Source organism: Rhineura floridana, chromosome 10 (genome assembly GCF_030035675.1).
Source record: "Rhineura floridana isolate rRhiFlo1 chromosome 10, rRhiFlo1.hap2, whole genome shotgun sequence".
Lineage (NCBI taxonomy): Eukaryota > Metazoa > Chordata > Lepidosauria > Squamata > Rhineuridae > Rhineura > Rhineura floridana.
Genome location: NC_084489.1, coordinates 85,851,648 through 85,872,002, shown reverse-complemented (window position 1 = coordinate 85,872,002; position 20,355 = coordinate 85,851,648). Strand labels below are relative to the sequence as shown.

The 20,355-nt window shown below is 43.9% G+C and overlaps 1 protein-coding gene across 3 annotated transcripts in view; it reads right to left on the bottom strand.

Moving 5' to 3' along the window:
* The window catches only part of WNT9A (Wnt family member 9A), a 76,709-nt gene that overhangs the window by 13,611 nt on the left and 42,743 nt on the right, over positions 1 to 20,355 (bottom strand). For 2 of the 3 annotated variants that reach the window (XM_061586888.1, XM_061586889.1), the window contains 2 exons: positions 4,819 to 5,078; positions 2,799 to 3,061 (listed from right to left, as the gene is read on the bottom strand). In XM_061586888.1, the coding sequence (XP_061442872.1) occupies positions 2,799 to 3,061; positions 4,819 to 5,078 (523 nt within the window). Of the gene's footprint in view, positions 1 to 2,798; positions 3,062 to 4,818; positions 5,079 to 19,211; positions 19,306 to 20,355 lie in introns of those variants that run through there. The other variant, XM_061586890.1, reaches the window with a different exon arrangement.

Below are 20,355 nucleotides of genomic sequence, written 5' to 3'. Positions count from 1 at the left end.
TAGACCGCTAGCCCAGCTGTAGCCCAGCCTTTTGATTGATTGATTGATTGATTGATTGATTAATTGACTGATATCCCGCCCTTCCTCCCGGCAGGAGCCCAGGGCGGCAAACAAAAGCACTAAACACTGTCAAACATAATAAAAAACAGACTTTAAAATACATTAAAACACGTCTTTAAAAATATTTTTAAAAGCTTTGAAGACATCTTAAAAAAAGAAAAAAGGTTAAAAACATATTTAAAAAAGGTTTAAAAACATATTAAAAAGCAATTCCAACACAGACGCAGACTGGGAAAAAGGCCTCAACTTAAAAGGCTTGTGGAAAGAGGAAGGTCTTCAATAGGCACCGAAAAGATAACAGAGATGGCGCCTGTCTAATATTTAAGGGTAGGGAGTTCCACAGGGTAGGTGCCGCCACATTAAAGGTCCGTTTCCTATGTTGTGCGGAATGGACTTCCTGATAAGATGGTACCTGCAGGAGGCCCTCACCTGCAGAGCACAGTGATCGACTGGGTATATAAGGGGTACGACAGTCTTTCAGATATCCTGGTCCCAAGCTGTATAGGGCTTTGTACACCAAAACTAGAACCTTGAACTTGGCCCGGTAGCAAATGGGCAGCCAGTGCAATTCTTTCAGCAGCAAGGTGACATGTTGGCGATACCTTGCCCCAGTGAGCAGTCTCGCCACCGCATTTTGCACCAGCTGCAGTTTCCGGACCAACCTCAAGGGCAGCCCCACATAGAGCGCATTACAGTAATCCAGCCTGGAGGTTACCACTGCATGGACAACAGTGGTCAGGCTATCCCGGTCCAGAAATGGCCGCAGCTGTCTTACCAGCCTTAAGCTGGTTCGGTTGTCACTGGGGATGGGAAAGAAATTCAATTCAGTTCACATTTACAGGGTAATCTACCAAATCTACACTTCCCGAAACAGCCTGCCAACCCAAACACAGCCATCCTTTGAAATTCACACTTCTCTGAATTTTGCAGTCCAGTTCTCCAGCCAAGCAATTTATACAAAAAGGGTACAGTGTGCATAATAATGCATATATTAGTGAAAATAACATGGAAAAATGCATTGTATTAGAGAAATTGCTTTCCAAAAATGTGTAAATTAGGCAAAATTGCACTTAAAAATGGGTGTATTAGGAGAAATTTGCACTATAACATTTTCATGAGGATTTTTTAAAAAAATTGCAAACTGATGTGGAAATGCAGAGACCAGAACTTAAGAATGGAAAAATGAGAAATCAAGATTCTCACATCCCTAATCATCACTCCTCCACAGGATCCATAGTTTTGTGTGAGTTCTAGGGCTCTAGTAACAGAGAATCCCTCAATACCCTCAAATGACAAGCTCCTGCTTTCAAGTCTAAGGAGCCAAGTTTGGGCATCCAGCAGGATGCAAGGGTCAGAGTGTCAGACCAGGTCCTGAGGAGACCAGGGTCCAAATGCCGACTTAGTCACCTGGGCCAGTTATTCTCAGCCTAACCTACTTCATCAGGCTAGTGTGTACCATGGGGGAGACCTCCCTATACACCCAGTCCTACAGCTCTCAGCAATCCCAGCCACAAGTCCAAAAACATCCGGAGGAAGACAACAGGCTGAGGAAGGCTGTCCTAGGAGGAAAAACAGGACAGAAATGGAAGTGAATATCCTTGCCGTAAATGCTAGCTTTTGAGTTTGGCAGAAAGTTGCGGACTCCACAGTCCTGATATTCTATGTCCCATCTGCATACACAAATCATTTTCTGCAGCGCTCTCTCTGACTCTTTCCAGAAAGCCACACCCCAAAGCTACCCCCATAGCACACTCCCACGAAGCTTCTCAGGTCTGATTAACACGCTGCTCCAACCCAAATCTTATTAGCATCAGCTTACCTTGACCAGTTCCCCCTCCCTGTGCAGGCGCCCTTTGTTTTCCCTGAAACAGAATCTCAGAAAATTCAACCAGCTTTTCTAGCTGTTTTTTTTTTTTAAGTTTGGGGTGCTACTGCACAAGTTGCAAAAGCCTAACTTGCAACTAGGGATGAGGGAGAAATAGATTCAGTTTGTATTTAAAGCCAATTCTATCAAATCTGCACCTTCTGAAACAATATGAGAACTGAAACACAGCCATCCTTCGAAATTCGCCCTTATCTGAATTTTGCAATGCAGCTTGCCAACCGACCAATGTTTACAAAAATGCATATATATTAGGGGAAAGTGTCTATGAAATGCATACACTGTGAAAACGGCATACAAAAATGCATCATCTGAGGAGAAACTGCTTGGAAAAAATGTGCATATCAGTTAAAACTGCATACAAAAATGTGTTTATCAGGAGAAATTCACAATAAAATGCTGAAGAATTTTCATGAGGATTTAAAACACACGCACACATCAACTGCTGCAGAAACGTGGAGAACTGAATTTAAGACCAGAAATGTGAGAGACAGAGAGAATTGAAATTGACAGATCCTTCCATTCCAAACTGGGACCTATGAGACTGTCTGTGTATGTTTAAATTAGGATGGATGGACTATTATTATTGTTAACATGAGCCAGTATCGCTGGCTTCTTTTCATTTTATTTGCAATATTAAATCGTTTTTAAATGATGGCGTCATTTTTGAAAGGCATTTTTGATGAGGCGTGGAGAATGTCCACCACCCATCAGAGAGGTGCAGCATGAATTTTTTGTTCCACCTCCCAAAATGCAACAGCAAAGAGTCAGCATCCCCTCCCCTTTGTATCACCATTCCCTAACAGGTCTTGGGCCCAGTAGTACTAGAAGGACCCCCCCCCCATCATACACTCACCTTCATGCCAACCAGGTTGTTGTGGAAGTCTACCCTGGCTCGCAGGTCCTTGTTAGATTTCTTCCCCAAGAACTCCTTGACAAACTTGTTGCTGTACTTGAGGTTGTCGCCGCAGCCGCCCCACTGCCAGGCCTCGCGGTTCTCTAGGTCGGGTGCCTCATCACAGGTGCAGCGCTCCATCCGCCCGGCACTGCAGGCTTTTGCCATGGCGTGGGTGAGCCCCGCTGAAGAGATGGCGTAAAGGAAGGCTGTCTCCTTGAAACCTGAAAAGGACAACGGCATGGTTACCCACTGTTAGTGGCATGGTTAGTTCTCAGAAGCTTCAGAGCCAAATCTGGCCCTCTTCACCTACTAGCCCCAACTTTAACCCCAGAGTCAATGCCATGTGTTGTGCCATTCACCAAAGCCTCCAAGCAACACTCCCAGGCCTGATCTTGTTGCCTCAAGGAATGCTTACCAGGGCTGCATTCAGACAGCAGTTTGTTTGTTTATTAATTATTTGATTTATATCCCACCCTTCCTCCCAGCAGGAGCCCAGGGCTGCAAACAAAAGCACTAAGAACACCCTAAAACATTATACACAGACCTTAAAATACATTAAAACAAAACAACTTTAAAAACATTCTTTTAAAAAGCTTTAAAAACATCTTAAATAAAAAGGGTTAAAAACATATTGTTGAGAAAAAGAAAGGCTTTTAAAAAAAACATATTAAAAAGCAATTCCAACACAGACGCAGACCGTTTCCCCAACATTTCCTTACCTGGTAATTTCCGCATTTTATTTGATCGTTCTTACAATGTAAAAGCCACTTCTGGAAATCTAGCAGAATATAGTGGAAATTTAGTGCTCATTTCCGGGTTAATAGTTTCCAGGAAAAAAAAATCCATTTGCAAACCATTAATCCAGAAAATCATGATGGCAAAGTAGTGAGATTTGAGGTGGAACACCGGCATATCCTTCTTTCCCGCCATTTTCATGGGGGAACAGAAGTGTGCAGGCGCAGAAAGAGTGGAGGACTAGTGACATGTCCTGTGACGTTCACTGGTGTGAATGAATTTCAGCACAACATGGTCAGAAAGCCTCAGTTCCATAACGCAACAGGTACTGCAGTGTGAAAGGAATGCCACTAATTGCGCCTTTTTACCATGGCCTTCGACACCTGAGATGTTATATTTTTAGGACCCATCCTATTTTCTGCAATGTTGTTTAGGTTGCTTTTAGCTGTTTTAATTACATGTTTTAAAATTGTCGTAACCTGCCCTGGGACCTCTGGGTGAAGGGTGGTATCATTAATATTAATATTAGGGGCAGAAAAGCTACCGTTGTGATCAGTAAAACTAACTCAACAAACCCAATGTGTGAATGCAACCAAGGATAACGTGAGAGTCCAAGAACCCAAGTTTAATCAGCGCAGGCATGAATTGTTGGTGCTCCAAACCGTAACCACAACCAACTCTGTGCTGACTCGCTGGTGACTTGCATACTCCCATCACGTTCTCAAGGAGCTGCCAAATTTCTTCTCCATCATTTGTTGCAGAGGGGGATCTTTTTTGGCCCAAGAAGCCACATTCCCTTCTGGGCAATCTTCCGGGGGCCACATGCCAAAGGTGGGTAAGGCCCCAGGTAAAAGTGGGCGGAACAATTCATGTAAATTTGACCTTTGCACAGTATTTATTTATTTTTTTAATTTATACCCCGCCTTTCTTTTCATCATAGAAACCCAAGGCGGCTTACATATGGTTCCCAGGAGGTCTCCGATCCAGGCACCAACCAGACCTGACCCTGCTTAGCTTTAGCAGAGTGCTAGCCTCACGTGCCATCAGACCAGTAGGCTAGTTTCTATACAAATACCCTTGTCTATCCTCCATCCAGGTAACATTCCAGTCAGGCAACACATTCCATTTAGCAGTAACAGTGAGGGGTGTGGTCTGGGGAGAGTTCTGAGGGCCAGGCAGAGAGAGACAGAGGGCTGCATTTCCCCCTCCCCTGGTTTCTTGCCTCCCTCCTCCACCCACTCACCTCTCTTCAGCAGGCTGGCCCTGTAGCGGCCCTCGAGGGTGCAGTTCCACCGCTCAAAGCGGAACTGGTACTGGCACTCCAGGGCACTCATGCTGATGGCCTCCATGAGGGTCTCGGCCACGCCGGGATCGCGCCGGCACATCCTCCGCTGCTTCTTCTCCAGCTTCAGGCGGTCACACACTTTGTAATGGGCTTTGATGGCAGCTTCCTCCATTTCTGAGGTCAGAGGGAGGATGGTCAAGGGTTCATTCCCAGTCAACCTTGGGGGCGGAGAAGATGAAGATCACTATATGAGGAATGTGAAGACTCAGATACATCCACCTAATACAACACAACCTCAAGCAATGGCCTAAAATGCCAGCCTTCAAGTGCTTCATATCAATAAATGCTACTGCAAGCATAAGCATCATTCCTGCTATTTCCCATGTCCAGTGTGTATGGATGTGCTAGAAGTCTGCCCGATTTGGATTTGGTACCGAATTTCCCATTAATCTGCTTATTCCCTATAGTCGCAGATGGGCTTTTTAGGTAGAGATTTCCCGCAGCTATTTTCAAAAACAGATTTCTTTTTTTAAAAAAAACTGCCTCTAAGATATCAATATTAAGAACAATAATTTTATCAATATGTTTTTTAAAATGATCGATATTAATATCAATGTTTTTTGCAAGGAAAAAAACAGACCGGTAAAAAAAAGCAGCTGGTGGACAAAGAACGAAATCAAATCGATACCAGCCTGTTAGGTCAACAGAATGCCTTCAAGCTGGCACCAGCCAACGGATCCTGTTCCTACCAGGGTGTGAGTGCCATTCCTTTTGTAGCCAAAACAGCCCCATCCGTGCACAAGAAAGGAGATAGCAGCAGGTTTGGAGAAACCCCAAAGTTTACAGAAATGCCAAAAAAACCTGAGGGGCAGTGGCACATAAAAGCCTCCAAAATGGCCCAACGAGGACTATGCATGCTTCGCAGCCATGGAAACTATTTCCCATGCTAACTCCTGGGAAATAAAAACAAGGTGGTAAAAGACTGGGGAACGGACTTGAGCGGCAGGAACCTTGAAACAGCCCTTTACGCTACAACAATTTAGTTGCAGGGCCCTCCTGTAATTTCAGGATAAAGCAAACAACTCAGGATGGATAACAAAGGTCTTGAACAGTATGTCTCATTAAAAAGCCAGCCTGGCTCAAAATGAACCTGAACGTCAAGCAAACGTCAACCCTCCAATTGTATCCGGCAGGCTTAGGCCAGGCACCCAGAGCTAAAGGTCTCGTTCAGCCTCCCCCAACCTGTCGCCCTCCTGGTGTTGTCAACTACAACATCCCTGGCCATTGGCTGTGCTGGCTGCGACTGATGGGAATTGTAGTCCAAAGCCTCAAGAGGGCTGCAGGTTGTGGGAAGGCTGATTCAGTCTTGCCTGCAAGCAAATACAATAGTTTAAGCCAAATATGGGGAACCTTTGGCCCTCCAGACGTAGCTGAACGACAGGTCCCATCCTACCTGGCCACGCTTGGTGGGGCTGAAGGAAGATGTAGTTCAGCAACATCTGGAGGGCCAAAGCTCTCTGGAAAACAGCAGGTGCTGAGAAGCCATTAACCACACATACCCCCCCCAAAAAAGAACCATCATTCAGCCATTCAACCAACTTAAGTTGCAATCCTTTCCAGGAGAGTAGCTTGCTGGTCCCTGCCTGCTTATCTGTGTACTTGCAACCTGGGATGGAAGGATCTGAATTTCAGTTCTCTCCTTTTTCCAGTCTTGCATTCAGCTCTCCACATTTTTACAGCAATTTGTGATTTTTTTTAAAAAAAACGAATATCCTCACAAAATTCACTAACATTTTAGTGCACATTTCTCACATTTTTATATGTAGTTTTGACTAAAGTACACCTTTTTGCAAGCACTTTTTCCAGATAGGATGCATTTTTGCATGTTATTTTCACTTTTTATTTTAATTTTTAATTTTTAGTCCCTTTAGTACGACTCCCCTATATATGTGTGTGTGTGTGTGTGTGTATACACTATTTTATGTATTTTAATTGTATATTATGTATTTTAATTTACTTCAATGTTTTTGTGTTTTTATTATGTACAATTTTATTATGTATGTGTGTGATTTTATTGTAAGCCGCCCCGAGTGCCTTATTATAGGGTAGAAGGGCAGCATAGAAATATTTTATATAAATTAATAAATTAATATATTAATAATATATTCATTTTTTATGCACACTTTCCCCTAACTTACACATTTTTGTAAGCATAGGCTGGAGAACCGTATTGCAAAATTTGGATAAGGAAGGGCTGCATTTCGGTTTGCATATTGCTTCGGAAAGTGCAAATTGGATAGATTCACCTTTAAAGGCAAACCGAATTGAATTTCTCCTCTGTCCTTATCTGCAAGACACCCAGATACCACACTGCTTGAAGGCCAATCTAATTTTTGGCAAGGCAGACTTCAAGAAAAACAAAACAGAACATACCAACCCAATGGGAAACATGTTCCTCCCTGTTCCTTCCCAGAGTTGCTCAGAGCACATGGCTTAGCTGTTCTCTCACACACGAACGTGCAATGAAGAGAAGCCAGGACAGTGTTCCCAGTGCCGCGTGACAATATGCTGGATGGGGACCAGGCTGGCACTGGCTGCAGGGGAGTTTAAACACAAGCAGCAGGAACATACGCTGGAACTGTATGCAGTGTTGCTGGCTGGATTGCCATGCACCCAACATCCTGGCACAGATTTTCCTCTGACCAGGTGCTGGGGAAGGGGGAGTCAGCAAAAGTCTCCATAAAGGAGTTTGTGTACATTCCTCCAGCACTAAAAGGGAAACACAGACACACGGGACTTCTGGTGCCAGAATTAAAAACTGCCTAAAACTGCTGGGAACTAAGTATGTTGACCAAGAATCCTACAGCTATGCTTCATTAAAGGGATTCTGGTTTGGCAGACATCAACAAGATGAACTGGTCTCCGTTCAGCAAGGAGGCTGCGATCCACCCCTGCCAACCCCATTTAAGAGCCTTGCTGGATCAATCCAATGGCCCATCTAGTCCAGCACTCTGTTCTCACAGAGGTCAACCAGATGCCCCAATGGGAGGTCCCCACAAGCCCCCCTGAGATCAAAAACACTTTCCCCATCTATGATTCCCAGCAGCTGGTATTCAGAAGCATAGCACCTCCAACAGCACAGTCAGAACATACCATTGTGGCTAGTAGCCTTCAACAGCACTATCCTCCATGAGTTTAACCAAGCTCCTTTGAAAGGCATCCAAGTTGGTGGCTGTCGCTACCTCTTATGGCAGCAAATTTCAGAGTATAACTATGTACCATGTGAAGATGTGTTTTCTTACTTATACACACACACACATATGCATATATGTCACTAGAAGCTAAAATGATGAAACTGAGGTTATCATACTTTGGACACATCATGAGAAGACATGATTCACAATAATGCTGGGAAAAACAGAAGGGAGTCGAAAAAGAGGAAGACCAAACAAGAGATGGATTGATTCCATAAAGGAGGCCACAGACCTGAACTTACAAGATCTGAACAGGGTGGTTCACGACAGACGCTCTTGGAGGTCACTGATTCATAGGGTCGCCATAAGTCGAAATCGACTTGAAGGCACATAACAACAACAACAACAACAATCGCCCTTCCTCCCGGCAGGAACCCAGGGCGGTTTTCTTCCACCTGACCTGAATTTTCTAACATTCCACTTCATTGGGTGACTGCGTTGGTCACCATTCTAATATTCTGAAAGAGCAAGGAAAAAATCTCTCTATCCACTTTCTCCACGGCATACATCATTTTGGGCACCTTTATCGTGCTCCCCACCCACCCTTAGCAGTCTTTTTTTTTAAGCCCCAAGTGTTGCAACCTTTCCAGATATGAAAGGTTTTCCTATATTAACGTTAATCTACATTTATGATCTCCAGTTATGAGTATGAGTTATGAGGTTATCATACTTTGGACACATAATGAGCAGACATGAAAGACAATAATGCTGGGAAAAACAGAAAGGAGTAGAAAAAGAGGATGGCCAAATAAGAGATGGATTGACTCCATAAAGGAAGCCACAGACCTGAACTTACAAGATCTGAACAGGGTGGTTTGCGACAGATGCTATTGGAGATCACCGATTCATAGGGTCACCATAAGTCATAATCGATTTGAAGACACACAACAACAAAATGATCTCCAGGGTAACTTACTGCAAGGTGCTCTATATCAACTATCCTTTGGTGTTGGAAGGGGTAAAAAAAACAACCCAGCTCTTCAACCCAGAGCTGAAGCACCAAAGTCAACAGCTGAAGCACCAAAACAGAAAATTCCTCCTCCCCACCACCTCAGAAGAAGATCCCTTTCTACACGTGGAAGCCTCACGTCTGTTGCAGGCAAAAGCTTTGTGCCAGGACTTTGCTATAGAATTTTAATATTTTATGGCCAAGGTACTTTCCTTTTTACAAAAGATCTCATGAGGATAGACATTACAAGCCATATCCGTGGCCAGGGCTTAGAACGTTGGTCGGGAGCAGCCTCTACATGGCACCCCTATAATCCCTTAAAACCCTTTTATGCCATTTACGGCACCAATGGGGAGGGGGTCGCTTGAGGTCACTGTGTCAAAAGAGGCCCAGCTGATCCCTCCAATAAAGGAGCTATTCTTGCCAGCCTTAGCACAAGCTCATCGGAGTCCTCAACAGAACGGCAAGCACAACGGTATCCCCTGACTCGCTACCAACATCAAGTGTGGTCAATGGATTCACCAAGCCAGAGGTTACAGGATTTGCCAAGGCAAGAGTTGCTGGATAAGAGGGGTGGGGGGCCTTTAGGAAGCTGCCTTATACTGAGTCAGACCTTTAGTCCATCTAACTCAGTACTGTGTACACTGACTGGCAGCAGCTCTTCAGGGTTCCAGACACAAGTCTCTCCCAGCCCTATCTGAAGATGCCGCAGATTGAACCTTGGACCTTCTGCATGCAAAACAGATGCTCTACCACTGAGCTGTGGTCCTTCTCTGTCAGCCTGAGGGCCACATTCCCTTACAGGCAATCTTCTGGGGACCACATGCTAGTGTTGGGCAGGGCCAGGGGCAAAAGTAGGAGGAACAACAAATGTAAATCTGACTTTGGTACAGTAGGCTAGTTTCTATACACACACGCACACCCCTCTCTGGCTTCCATCCAGTCAAGCAAGAAGCTTTATCGGACTTCAAGGTCACATCCTAGGATCTGGGAAGAGTCCCAAGGGCCAGTTTGAGAGACTGGAGGGCCACATTTGGCTTCTGGGACAAAGGAGTGCCATCCCAGATCAAGACCCAACTAGTTCCCATATTATGCCCAAGAAACCCACATGGGAGGAACAGAGTTACTGTCAGGTCCTGTTTGTTCCAGCATCTAGCATTGAGGTATATTTTCTCTGTACATGGAGGTTCCATTTAGGTCTATAATGGCAACTATCCTCCACACACTGGCTTATTTCTGTTTTTAAAAGCTCTGATCTAATGGCCCTTTCCACATCAGGTGGCAATAAGTTATCTGAAGTTGAGCGTTCAGTAAAAAATCATTTTGAACCAGCTGCAGATCATCCTACAAATAGGAATGGGGGAGAATTCAGTTCAGTTTGTGTTTTAATGCAGTTTCCCATCCACACACATGTGCATATTAGGGAAAACCATGCATATATTCATGAGTGAAAATAACATTAAAATGCATTACATTAGGGAAATTCCTTGCAAAAATTGCATTTACTAGGACGAATGCAAATGAAAATGCCAACAAATTCACATGAAGACTTTAAAAAAATAATAATCACAAGATGTTGAAATGTGGTGAACTGAACTGAACTTTGGGAAATGAGAAACTGAAGTTGACAGATTTATCCATCCCTATCAACAATGCCCCAATGGTTGCGCGAACAGGTCGAGATAGCGCTTAATGTAAGTGGCGAGACGCGAAACATGCACTTTTATGGCACTTCTAACCTTTGTCAGATTATTAAGAGATGAAGTGTGTTACCCAACTGAAGTCTTCAACTAAAACACAAATGAAAAATTAAGGCAGCCTTGGCCAACCAGGTGCCCTCCAGATGTTTCAGACTACAGCTCCGATCGGCCCCAGACAGTTGTAGCCCCAAACATCTGGAGGGTATCAGGTTGGAGAAAGCTTTACTAAGGGAATAAAACTAAATAAATTTGCAGACACACACAAACGGCTCTTTAAAAAACGCACGCCCAGTTCAAAGGGGCTACCTGCTCTGCCTCCCCAAACACAAGGAACATCTTTTTAGTCGATTAAGAGGTTCTTAATTGAATGAATCCAACCGATTAACATCCCAGCCCTGCCGGTACACTGGAGAGAGAAAGGTGCATCTTCAGGGCCTGTGTGCTGCCCATTTGGGCTTCGCATTTTTATTCAAAGAAGAACGTAATCCAAGAGAGACGCGGGCATGATGACGCCTCTTGGTCTGGCCACCCTGCTCTGGGAAAGCAACGAGAGAGCTGTCAGCGTTCGAAAAGAGGGAAAGATCCACTGAGAGCTTGCTTGATAAATCACTAGAGATAGTAGGCTCAGTCTTCACCCCCCAGAGGAAGAGGCCAGGCAAGGAGCGAGCAGCCTCAGCCGCTCACGCAGAAGAAGCAGCGGCGAGCCAACAAGAAGCATCAGTTGTTAACAGGAGCACAGCAACTCACCTTAGGAGCATAGAAAGCTGCCTTATTCTGATTCAGGCCATTGGCCCATGTAGCTCTCATTAATTTTTTTTTTTATTCAAAGTTTCAAAAAACAAAACAAAACAAAACAAAAACAAATTAATAACTAATACAATAAAATAAAATGTTGACTTCCGATTTGTCGCAGATCAGTTATAGGTCTATAATATATAACAAACCTGTCTCTGAATATATTACAAAATCACTTTCCTCCAGTAGTTATCTTAATTAATCATCAAATCTCATTAACATCACTTTATTCTTTCCGCAAAAAGTCAAAGAGAGGTTTCCAGTCCTTGAGAAATATATCCATCGATTTTTCTCCAAATAAACATGTCGATTAATCCATCTCATCAAGTCTGCTAGGTCCAGTAATTTCAATAGCCATTCTTCCATTATAAGTGTTAATTCCATCTTCCATCCTTGCATCCATAATAATCTTGCTGTCATAGTCATAGTCATATAATAAGAGTCTGATGGGAATTTCCTTCCTCACAAATATTTCCTTGCCATCAATTCTGAATGTGTTACTGAAATGTTGTTGTAAAGTCATATCTCTGTTCCTCTTTTTTACGAAATGCACTAGCACATCTCTTGAGAGTTTTTCCATTGTCACATTATCTGTAATTAATTCTATAAATTTTCTCTATTTCAAGCTCCATCACATCATTCCAGTCAAGAATTTTTTTCGAAACATTGATAGCTTTATCTCTGATATCTTCATCAGTTTCTTCAGGGACAACGCTGAATTCCAAACAGTAATCTTTATCTCTAAGGTCCATAAACTCCAAATCTTTTTCCAGTTCCACTTTTGATATATCTGTTCCAATCTCCAGGACTTGCATCTTCCCTTTAATTTTTCTTTCTTTTTCTATTGCTTGTCTAGTTATATCTCTGATCTCATCAACCTCCTCTCTCATAAAATCCCTTATTTCTTTCAGCTCCTGCTTCATTTTGCCAAATTCAATTTTCATCTCTTGTTTGCCATGTCTAAGTTCTTGTCTCGTTATCTCAATCTCATCCATTATTTTCTGGAACATATTTACTTCCAGGGTCTCAGCCACTTTCTTAATTGTCATTTTTAAAACCAAGAAGAAAAAAAACCCCTTCAATTTCCAATATAGCACTATTCCCAAGCAAAGAGCAATTTATTTCTTTTTCCAGCAACAAAGGAGTTAATATTCCAAACCTGATGACATCATAATGTAGACAGCACAAACTGCCTTATCTCTTATGTGTCCAAGAATGCAAAACAAATTTAGTTCACAGCTTCCAAATAGTTAGTGGCATAAAGAACAAGCAGATTCGTCAAAATGAAGTAGACCAGAAAAAATAGTCCCAGACATATAATACTCAAAAGTGTAGAGTGCAGCACCTATTAACCAGTATAACCAGTAGAGTCCAGTAGCATTTTAGCTTGCTTATCAGTGTCAGTTGCCGACCGTAATAATAGACCATCAGCCAAGTCTTTAAGAAAACAAAACTTTACTGTTTTCACACCGTGCTCCGTCTCTTGCTCACCAACCAACTCTATAATGCTTTCCTATTACCCCCCACACCTCTGTGTGCTCATTGAAGCCTTTTTATCGCTGCTTCACTCATCAGTTACAGCTGCAGCCTGACCTTGGGCGTTTCTGCCAAGTGCTGTCAATTACCGGCTTCACTGTGTCTTTAACTCCTAACAGTCTTGTCTGGAACTGGCTGTGTTGCCCACCTAAGCCTGACAGCCCCCACCTTCCGGACAGACGTTTCAAGTTACAATTTTACATTTTTTTTTCACAGTACAATTATACATTTCCTTTGTTACATACATTTGCTTTTTACTTTGTACAGTCTTCAGGCATTTTTCACTTTTCTACATTCTTTACACATTTAACACATATATGCACAGTCACTGTCACCTTCTTGAGCATACTTTGCCATTCGTTCTCTTATGCTATTGATGAACAGAGTATCACTGTCTGTTATTACTTTGCACTGTTTGCTTTCCTCATTGTTTGTCTCACCCTGTACGGCTGATATTTGGAAACGTTCTGGAGGTTTCCCTTCGTTTTGTCTTGTTGACCTCCTTAATGTTTCTGTTTCTTGTTCCTGTTCTGTATCTATGTCTGTGTTTGATGCACTGCTACTGGAATCAGAGCTGCTTGTCTCTATCTCCTGTTTTGTTTCTTCCCTTTCCTGTTTTATTTGTTGAGCAGGCTCTGTTGCATTTATGTCATTTGTGTCACTGCAATCTAGATTTACATATGTTTTGTGGTTCTCTGAGTCTTGTTCTTGTGTTCTAACACTCCTGCTGAGTGTTACACTACCATCCTGTGGAACCCACACGCGGTAATTTACATTCTGATACCCCAACACATATCCTTTCTTCGCTCTGGGAGCCAATTTTCCCTTTCTCTTTCCCTTGGGAACATGCACCCAGCATGGGGAACCAAATCTCAGTATGTGTAGTAGTCTGGGCTTTCTTTTGTACAACAGTTCATATGGTGACATGGCAATAGTTCTATGCAGTACTCTGTTTTGAATATAAGCAGCATACATTAAACTTTCTCCCCAGAAAGATTGATCAAGGCCTGAATCCTTTAACATGGCTCTCATTGCATCCTGCAATGTTTTGTTTTTCCTTTCTGCTGTCCCGTTCTGATGTGGAGAAAACGGGGCGGTTACAGCATGATTTATTCCTTTCTTTTCAAAATATTCTTCCAGGGACTTTCCTGTGAACTCCCCGCCCTGGTCAGATCTAATCTGTTGCACCTGCGTACCATGCTGCACTTCTACTCTGTTTAGAAAACGTTTTAATTGCTCTGCAGCCTCATCTTTTGTTTTCAATAACTTTACATGACAAAATCTTGAAAAATCGTCAACAATCACGAGAAAATATTTAGCACCACCTTTTGTTTTGGGAAATGGTCCCGCTAAATCAACATGTATTGTCTGATAAGGCTTATCTGTATTTCTTTCAGCTACTTTGTTAATTGGAGCTACAGTGGCCTTTGTCTGCTGACATACTTCACACTGCATGTATTGCTTGCAGTCTTTTAGTTGTACATCAGCACTGAATTGCTCTGCCTTTTTCACAGTCTCATAATTTACATGCCCCAGCCTTCGGTGCCATTCATGGATACATCTATCATGTGTTTTCTTATGCGTTACTAGTGAGGCTTGTACTACTGCAAGGTTTACATTTACATAGAACATGCCTTCCTCACAATATCCTTTTAGGCACACCTTTCCCCTTTTCATTATTTCACATTTCTTGTTACTAAATAACACACTATAATTCATTTGCAATAGTTTTGAAACTGACAGAATGTTGTTAGTTAAATTAGGCACAAATAAAACATTTGTCATTATTGTTTGTAAAGCACATAACTGTACAGTACCCTTACCCATCACCTGTTGTTTAGTGCCATCAGCTAAACTCACGTCTTCATTAGCTGGCACCTTTGTTTTAAATAGACTTTTATCTTTTATCAGTGAATGGGTGGAACCTGAGTCCAGGACCCACAAACTATTGTCTCTGTTAACAAAGTCTTTTTCATTCTTTGTCTTTGCACTCACCAACTGCACGTGTGAGGGTTTTCTTCCGTCCCTCCTCCTTCTCAGTAAGTCACAGTCCCGCCTTAAATGATGCAAGGAGCCGCAGTTGTAACAAGCTTTAGTCCCAAAAGCCTTTATCTCAGTCTTTTCTTTTCTTTCACTCCTTTCGTTCCGTCCCTCTTGCCTTTGTTTTGTTTCTTTTCTTCTCTCCCACTCTTGCTTTAGTTTGTCTGCAACATATCGAAACGAAAGTCCAGAATCGGGCATCGCTTCAAGTGCGCTGATAACAGGATTCCAAGAGTCATTAAGTGTTGAAAGAGTGATATAGATCTGCTGCGTTTCAGAGTGTTCCACTCCCCTTTCTTGTAATTCTACAAACAGGCTTGTAATGTTCATTAAGTGTTCTGACATAGTTACTTCGTCAGTTAGCTGCATTCTGTATAGTTTTCTCGCAAGACTTATTCTACTGCTAGCTGTTTCTTGAACATAATATGCTCTTAAAGCAGTCCACATTTCGTTAGCAGTTTCTTTACCTCTTAGAAGCAGTAGTTGCGAGTCTCCAACAGCCAAGATAATTAATGACTTCGCTCTTTCATCCAAGCGTAGCCATTCAGCAGGTGGTGGAACGGAGGGGGGTTGTTGGTCAATTACTTTCCATAATTCTTCTCTGTTTAGATAGGCTTGCATCCGCAGCCACCAGCATGAGTAATTTCGTTCAGAGAGACGTTCCAGTGGAATGCCAGCCAAAGTTACTCCAGTCATTCTTGCAGACCTCTTATCACTTTGGTTTCCAGGCAACACGGTTCTCTATCTCTGCTTTGCCGCTCTCCCACAGCTCACCAGCTCTCTGGCTCGGCTTCCTTCGGTTTTCCGGCGTAGCTCAAGCTTGCTCACTGGTTTTAACTGGGTGTTACTGGTTTGGAACTGGGCCCATAACCCTTGTAGAGTGCAGCACCTATTAACCAGTATAACCAGTAGAGTCCAGTAGCGTTTTAGCTTGCTTATCAGTGCCAGTTGCCGACCGTAATAATAGACCATCAGCCAAGTCTTTAAGAAAACAAAACTTTACTGTTTTCACACCGTGCTCCGTCTCTTGCTCACCAACCAACTCTATAATGCTTTCCTATTACCCCCCACACCTCTGTGTGCTCATTGAAGCCTTTTTATCGCTGCTTCACTCATCAGTTACAGCTGCAGCCTGACCTTGGGCGTTTCTGCCAAGTGCTGTCAATTACCGGCTTCACTGTGTCTTTAACTCCTAACAGTCTTGTCTGGAACTGGCTGTGTTGCCCACCTAAGCCTGACAAAAAGTTCATATAAATCAAAATTTTTCTCCTCAGATTAGATATCTCTCATCCGTTTGTATCTTTATAATTCTCAATTCCAGGCCAGCTTTTTGCAATAAAAACAAAGATAAGCTATTTCGATTTCCTTCCGCCTTAATTCCGTGTATAAAAGAGAAAAGTTATAACTCACCCAGGGATTCTTTACTGCTGATTCTTTTAACAAATCTCTTTACTGCAACAATTTAAGCCAAATGATAAGGATAGAAAGAAGAATGCTTGCCTGTTAGAATCTGTTTTTCTTTGAAGAAAAGAAAAACATCTCGCTTAATCGGTTTGAGCTTGCTTGAAATTCCTTGGCTCCGTCCAATGTTGCTGGCTGGTCCTTCGTTCATAGGCAATCCTAATGAATTCAAGTCCCCCAACAAACACAATGAAGCTTGTGGATGATCTCTTCATTTCTCCCTTGCCTGGGAGAAAGTTTTTACCAGTCAAAAAAAAAACTTTTGGCTGGTTTTAAAACTGAAAAAGCTTCCTCTGAGACGAGAGCTCATCTCAGAGGCAGGCACAAGCGAAGCAATCCTTCCCGGAAGTCGCCATTGGCCCATGTAGCTCAGTACTGTCTACACTGACCGGCAGCAGCTCTCCAGGATTTCAGGCAGAAGTCTCTCCCAGCCCAACCTGGAGATGTTGAGGATAGAACTTGGGACCTTCTGCATGCAAGGCAGATGCTCTGCCCCTGAGCTACAGCCCTGCCTTAGGCCATTAGTCCATCTAGCTCAGTACTGTCTACACTGACTGGCAGCAGCTCTCCCAGATTTCAGGCAGGGTTTGAACTTGGGACCTTCTGCATGCAACACAGGTGCTCTACCCACACCCCCGACAGCACTTCCCCAATGGCAGCAGAGACTGGAACGACTGGTAGGGAAAAGGAGAATAAGGCTATCAATGGCTAGTAGCCACGATGGCTGTGTTTACCTCCACTGTTGGAGGCAGTGTGCCTCTGTATACCAGCTGCTGAGCATCACGAGCAGGGAGAGCGCTACTGTACTGAGCTCCTGCTCAGGGCTTCCCATTTATTTATTTATTTATTTATTTTATTTCATTCCATTTCTATACCGCCCCTAGCCTATGGCTCTCTGGGCGGTTCACAGCAAGGAATAAAATACAAGGGCATCCGGTTGGCCACTGTGAGAACAGAGTGCTGGACTAGGTGGGCCATTGGCCTGATCCAGCAGGCTCTTTGGATGTTTTTAGGAGGAGGACAGGGAAAGTTCCACCTCCCTTCCAAAACCTGTTCCTTGCTGTGCCAGGAAGCGGCCCAGCCATGGGTCCCAGAGCACCCCAGGGATGCACAAGGCTTGCCTCCTCTTCCTCCTTTGTGCTGGGGCATGCAGTTGGAGATCTGCTTCCCTTGGCAGAAGAAGCCTTTTTGGTTTGGGATAGGACTCAAGATATAGCATGACTGCCCCTCTCCCCCACTTGCAGAGATCAAAAGACTCCTCTCCCAATTACACATACAAAGTTTTGATGTGCCAAGTCTCACCCGACAATATCCATGAGTGAAAGCTCAGAATTATGGCCAGCTGGGGTGACAGGTCTGATGAAATATTACATTCCTGTCTTTGGACCTCCTGCTCTGGAGAAGTCTTCCAGAAGTTTTTTTCCCCAAAGGCAAACTCCACATAAGCACAACTTTGTTAAAAAGGGGATTGCTAGACCTGCACTTTTATGCCACGTCCTTGGCTTCTATTTATCATCATTATCATCATATCAACAACAACAATAATGAAGTGATTTGTTTATTACCCACCCTTCACCCAAAGGTCCCAGGGCAGGTTACAGCAACTTCAACATTAAAATTAAAAACAGTTTAGAACAACCTAAAATCAGGACATCACAAAAAATAGGATGGGTCCTAAAAAGATACATCTCAGGTGTCAAAGGCCAAGGTAAAGAGGTGCAACTTCAGCATTTGCCAAAAACGCTACAGCGAAGGTGCCAGGCGCGTTCCACAGCCTAGGAGCTGCCACAGACAATGTCTTCTCCCAGAGCACCACCGCCCCGAGTTTCTGAAGGTGGTGGAACTACCAAAAGGACCCCCCTCTGCTGATCTCAACACCCGAGAGGGCCTCTAGGGACAGACTACGCATACACAGTTTGGTTGAATGTCTTTGGCCATATTCACACCAGGCTTTTATTCCACTTTAAACAGTCATGGATTCCCCCAAAGAATCCTGGGAAGTGTAGTTTGTGAAGGGTGCTGAAAGCTGTTAGAAGTCTTCTGCTACCATCACAGAGCGACAATTCTCAAGAGTTTTCTGGGAAGAGGAAATGACTATTAAACCACTCTGAAAGACTGTAGCTCTGCAAGGAGAACAGGAGTCTCCTGACCACTCTCAGCACCCGTCACAAACTACACTTCCCATGATTCATTGGAGGAAGCCATGCCTGTGTAAGGTGGAATAAAAGTTGAATAAATGTCTGGTGTGAATGTGGAAGGGAAACCTCACAGCATTTAACGCAGAAGTGACTTTAGGTCAGGGGGGGCTTACGGCATGCCAGCTGTTGTTGGACTACAAGTCCTATCTTCCCCAACCATTGGCCGTGCTGGCTGGGGAGGATGGGAGTGGGAATCCCAATAGTATCTGGCAAGCCACAGGTCCCCCACTCCACAGTTAAGTCCATTTGAGCAATTGTTGCAGTGCATCCTGGATGTCTGGCCTGTGCCTCTTAAAGGATGTTTCAGTTAGCGGAGCAACACACAAGTTCCAACCAACCATCTCTTCCTCTACAAAGGCTGATCACGCGCAGGCAGGGAGGGAAAAGGCGGCGCTCTCTAGCTTGCAAAATGACTTACGGTATCAGTGGAATGTGCACAGAGCAGAGGATTTCTTACTCTTCATCCTATGTACACCCCCTTCCCTTCAACCTTTTGGCATCGCGTTTGCCAAGATTTATTCCTTCCCGCCCACAACTAATGGCTTGCAAGATCCATGCAGCCCACCCACCCCCAGGATTCTTTGCAGAAACATAGATACCGTTAATCTGCACGCCCCCAACTATTCTTCAACTTAAGCATCACTCCAATTGGGAGAGAGCCCACTCAGTTTTTAAGCGCTACACCTGCAAGGGCAGGAACAGAGAGTGGGGGAGGGAACTAGCCCACAAATGTATTTTGTGTGTCCACAAACACTCTGCCTCTCTGTCTCATACACAAACATGGTATTATGAATAAAGCCAGGAGTGGAGTGGGATTTTAGGGCTTCAGTGATCTGCCTCCCCCTCTGCCACCTCCCAAAAAAGATTCCCGTTCCCACAACCACCAACCCTGTTCAAAAAATCCCAAGTACTACAAAGCTTCCAGGTATCTAAATTTAGGTCCTGCAGAAATAGGTTTTTTTGAGATATCTGCTCAGTTAGGAAAAATGCACAATTCTCATGCTGGGCATCAACAGCTAGCAGAACATTCAGCTATTTTATTCCCCTGCTAGCTTGGAACTCCAGTGCCTGCCTACTCAAGCGATCCGAGCTCCAGCAAGCAGTCTTGATTGTGGTTGATTTTTAGCACCTGGGGGTGTCTAGCTAAGTTGGTCAATTGCCAAACCCTTCAGCCATGAAAACAGGCCTGCTTGTGTGATGGCAGATCGACCCCAAATGGACCACTCCAAAGGGGATTGTCCCTTCAGGGTTGTCACTTTGGGGGCAGAACAACAGCATGGGCACACCCCTTTTACTCCCCCCACCAGGATATTGTCAGTATATTACTATATGAGACTGAGCTGTGTGCTCGACCGTACATGGGATTGTGTGCATCTCCTAATGTGAGAGGTTGTTGGAACCCTGCAAATGAGCATCCCCCAGGTGGGAGACAGGGAACGCTGTATGTTTGCAATGCTCCAGGTGAGAGGTGGGGTGGAATGCCTGTGGAAGGAGTACAGTTGGAGGTTAATTGTTGTGTCATGCCCTCCTAGTGTGGACTGGCTACAGCAAGTTTGCTGGTG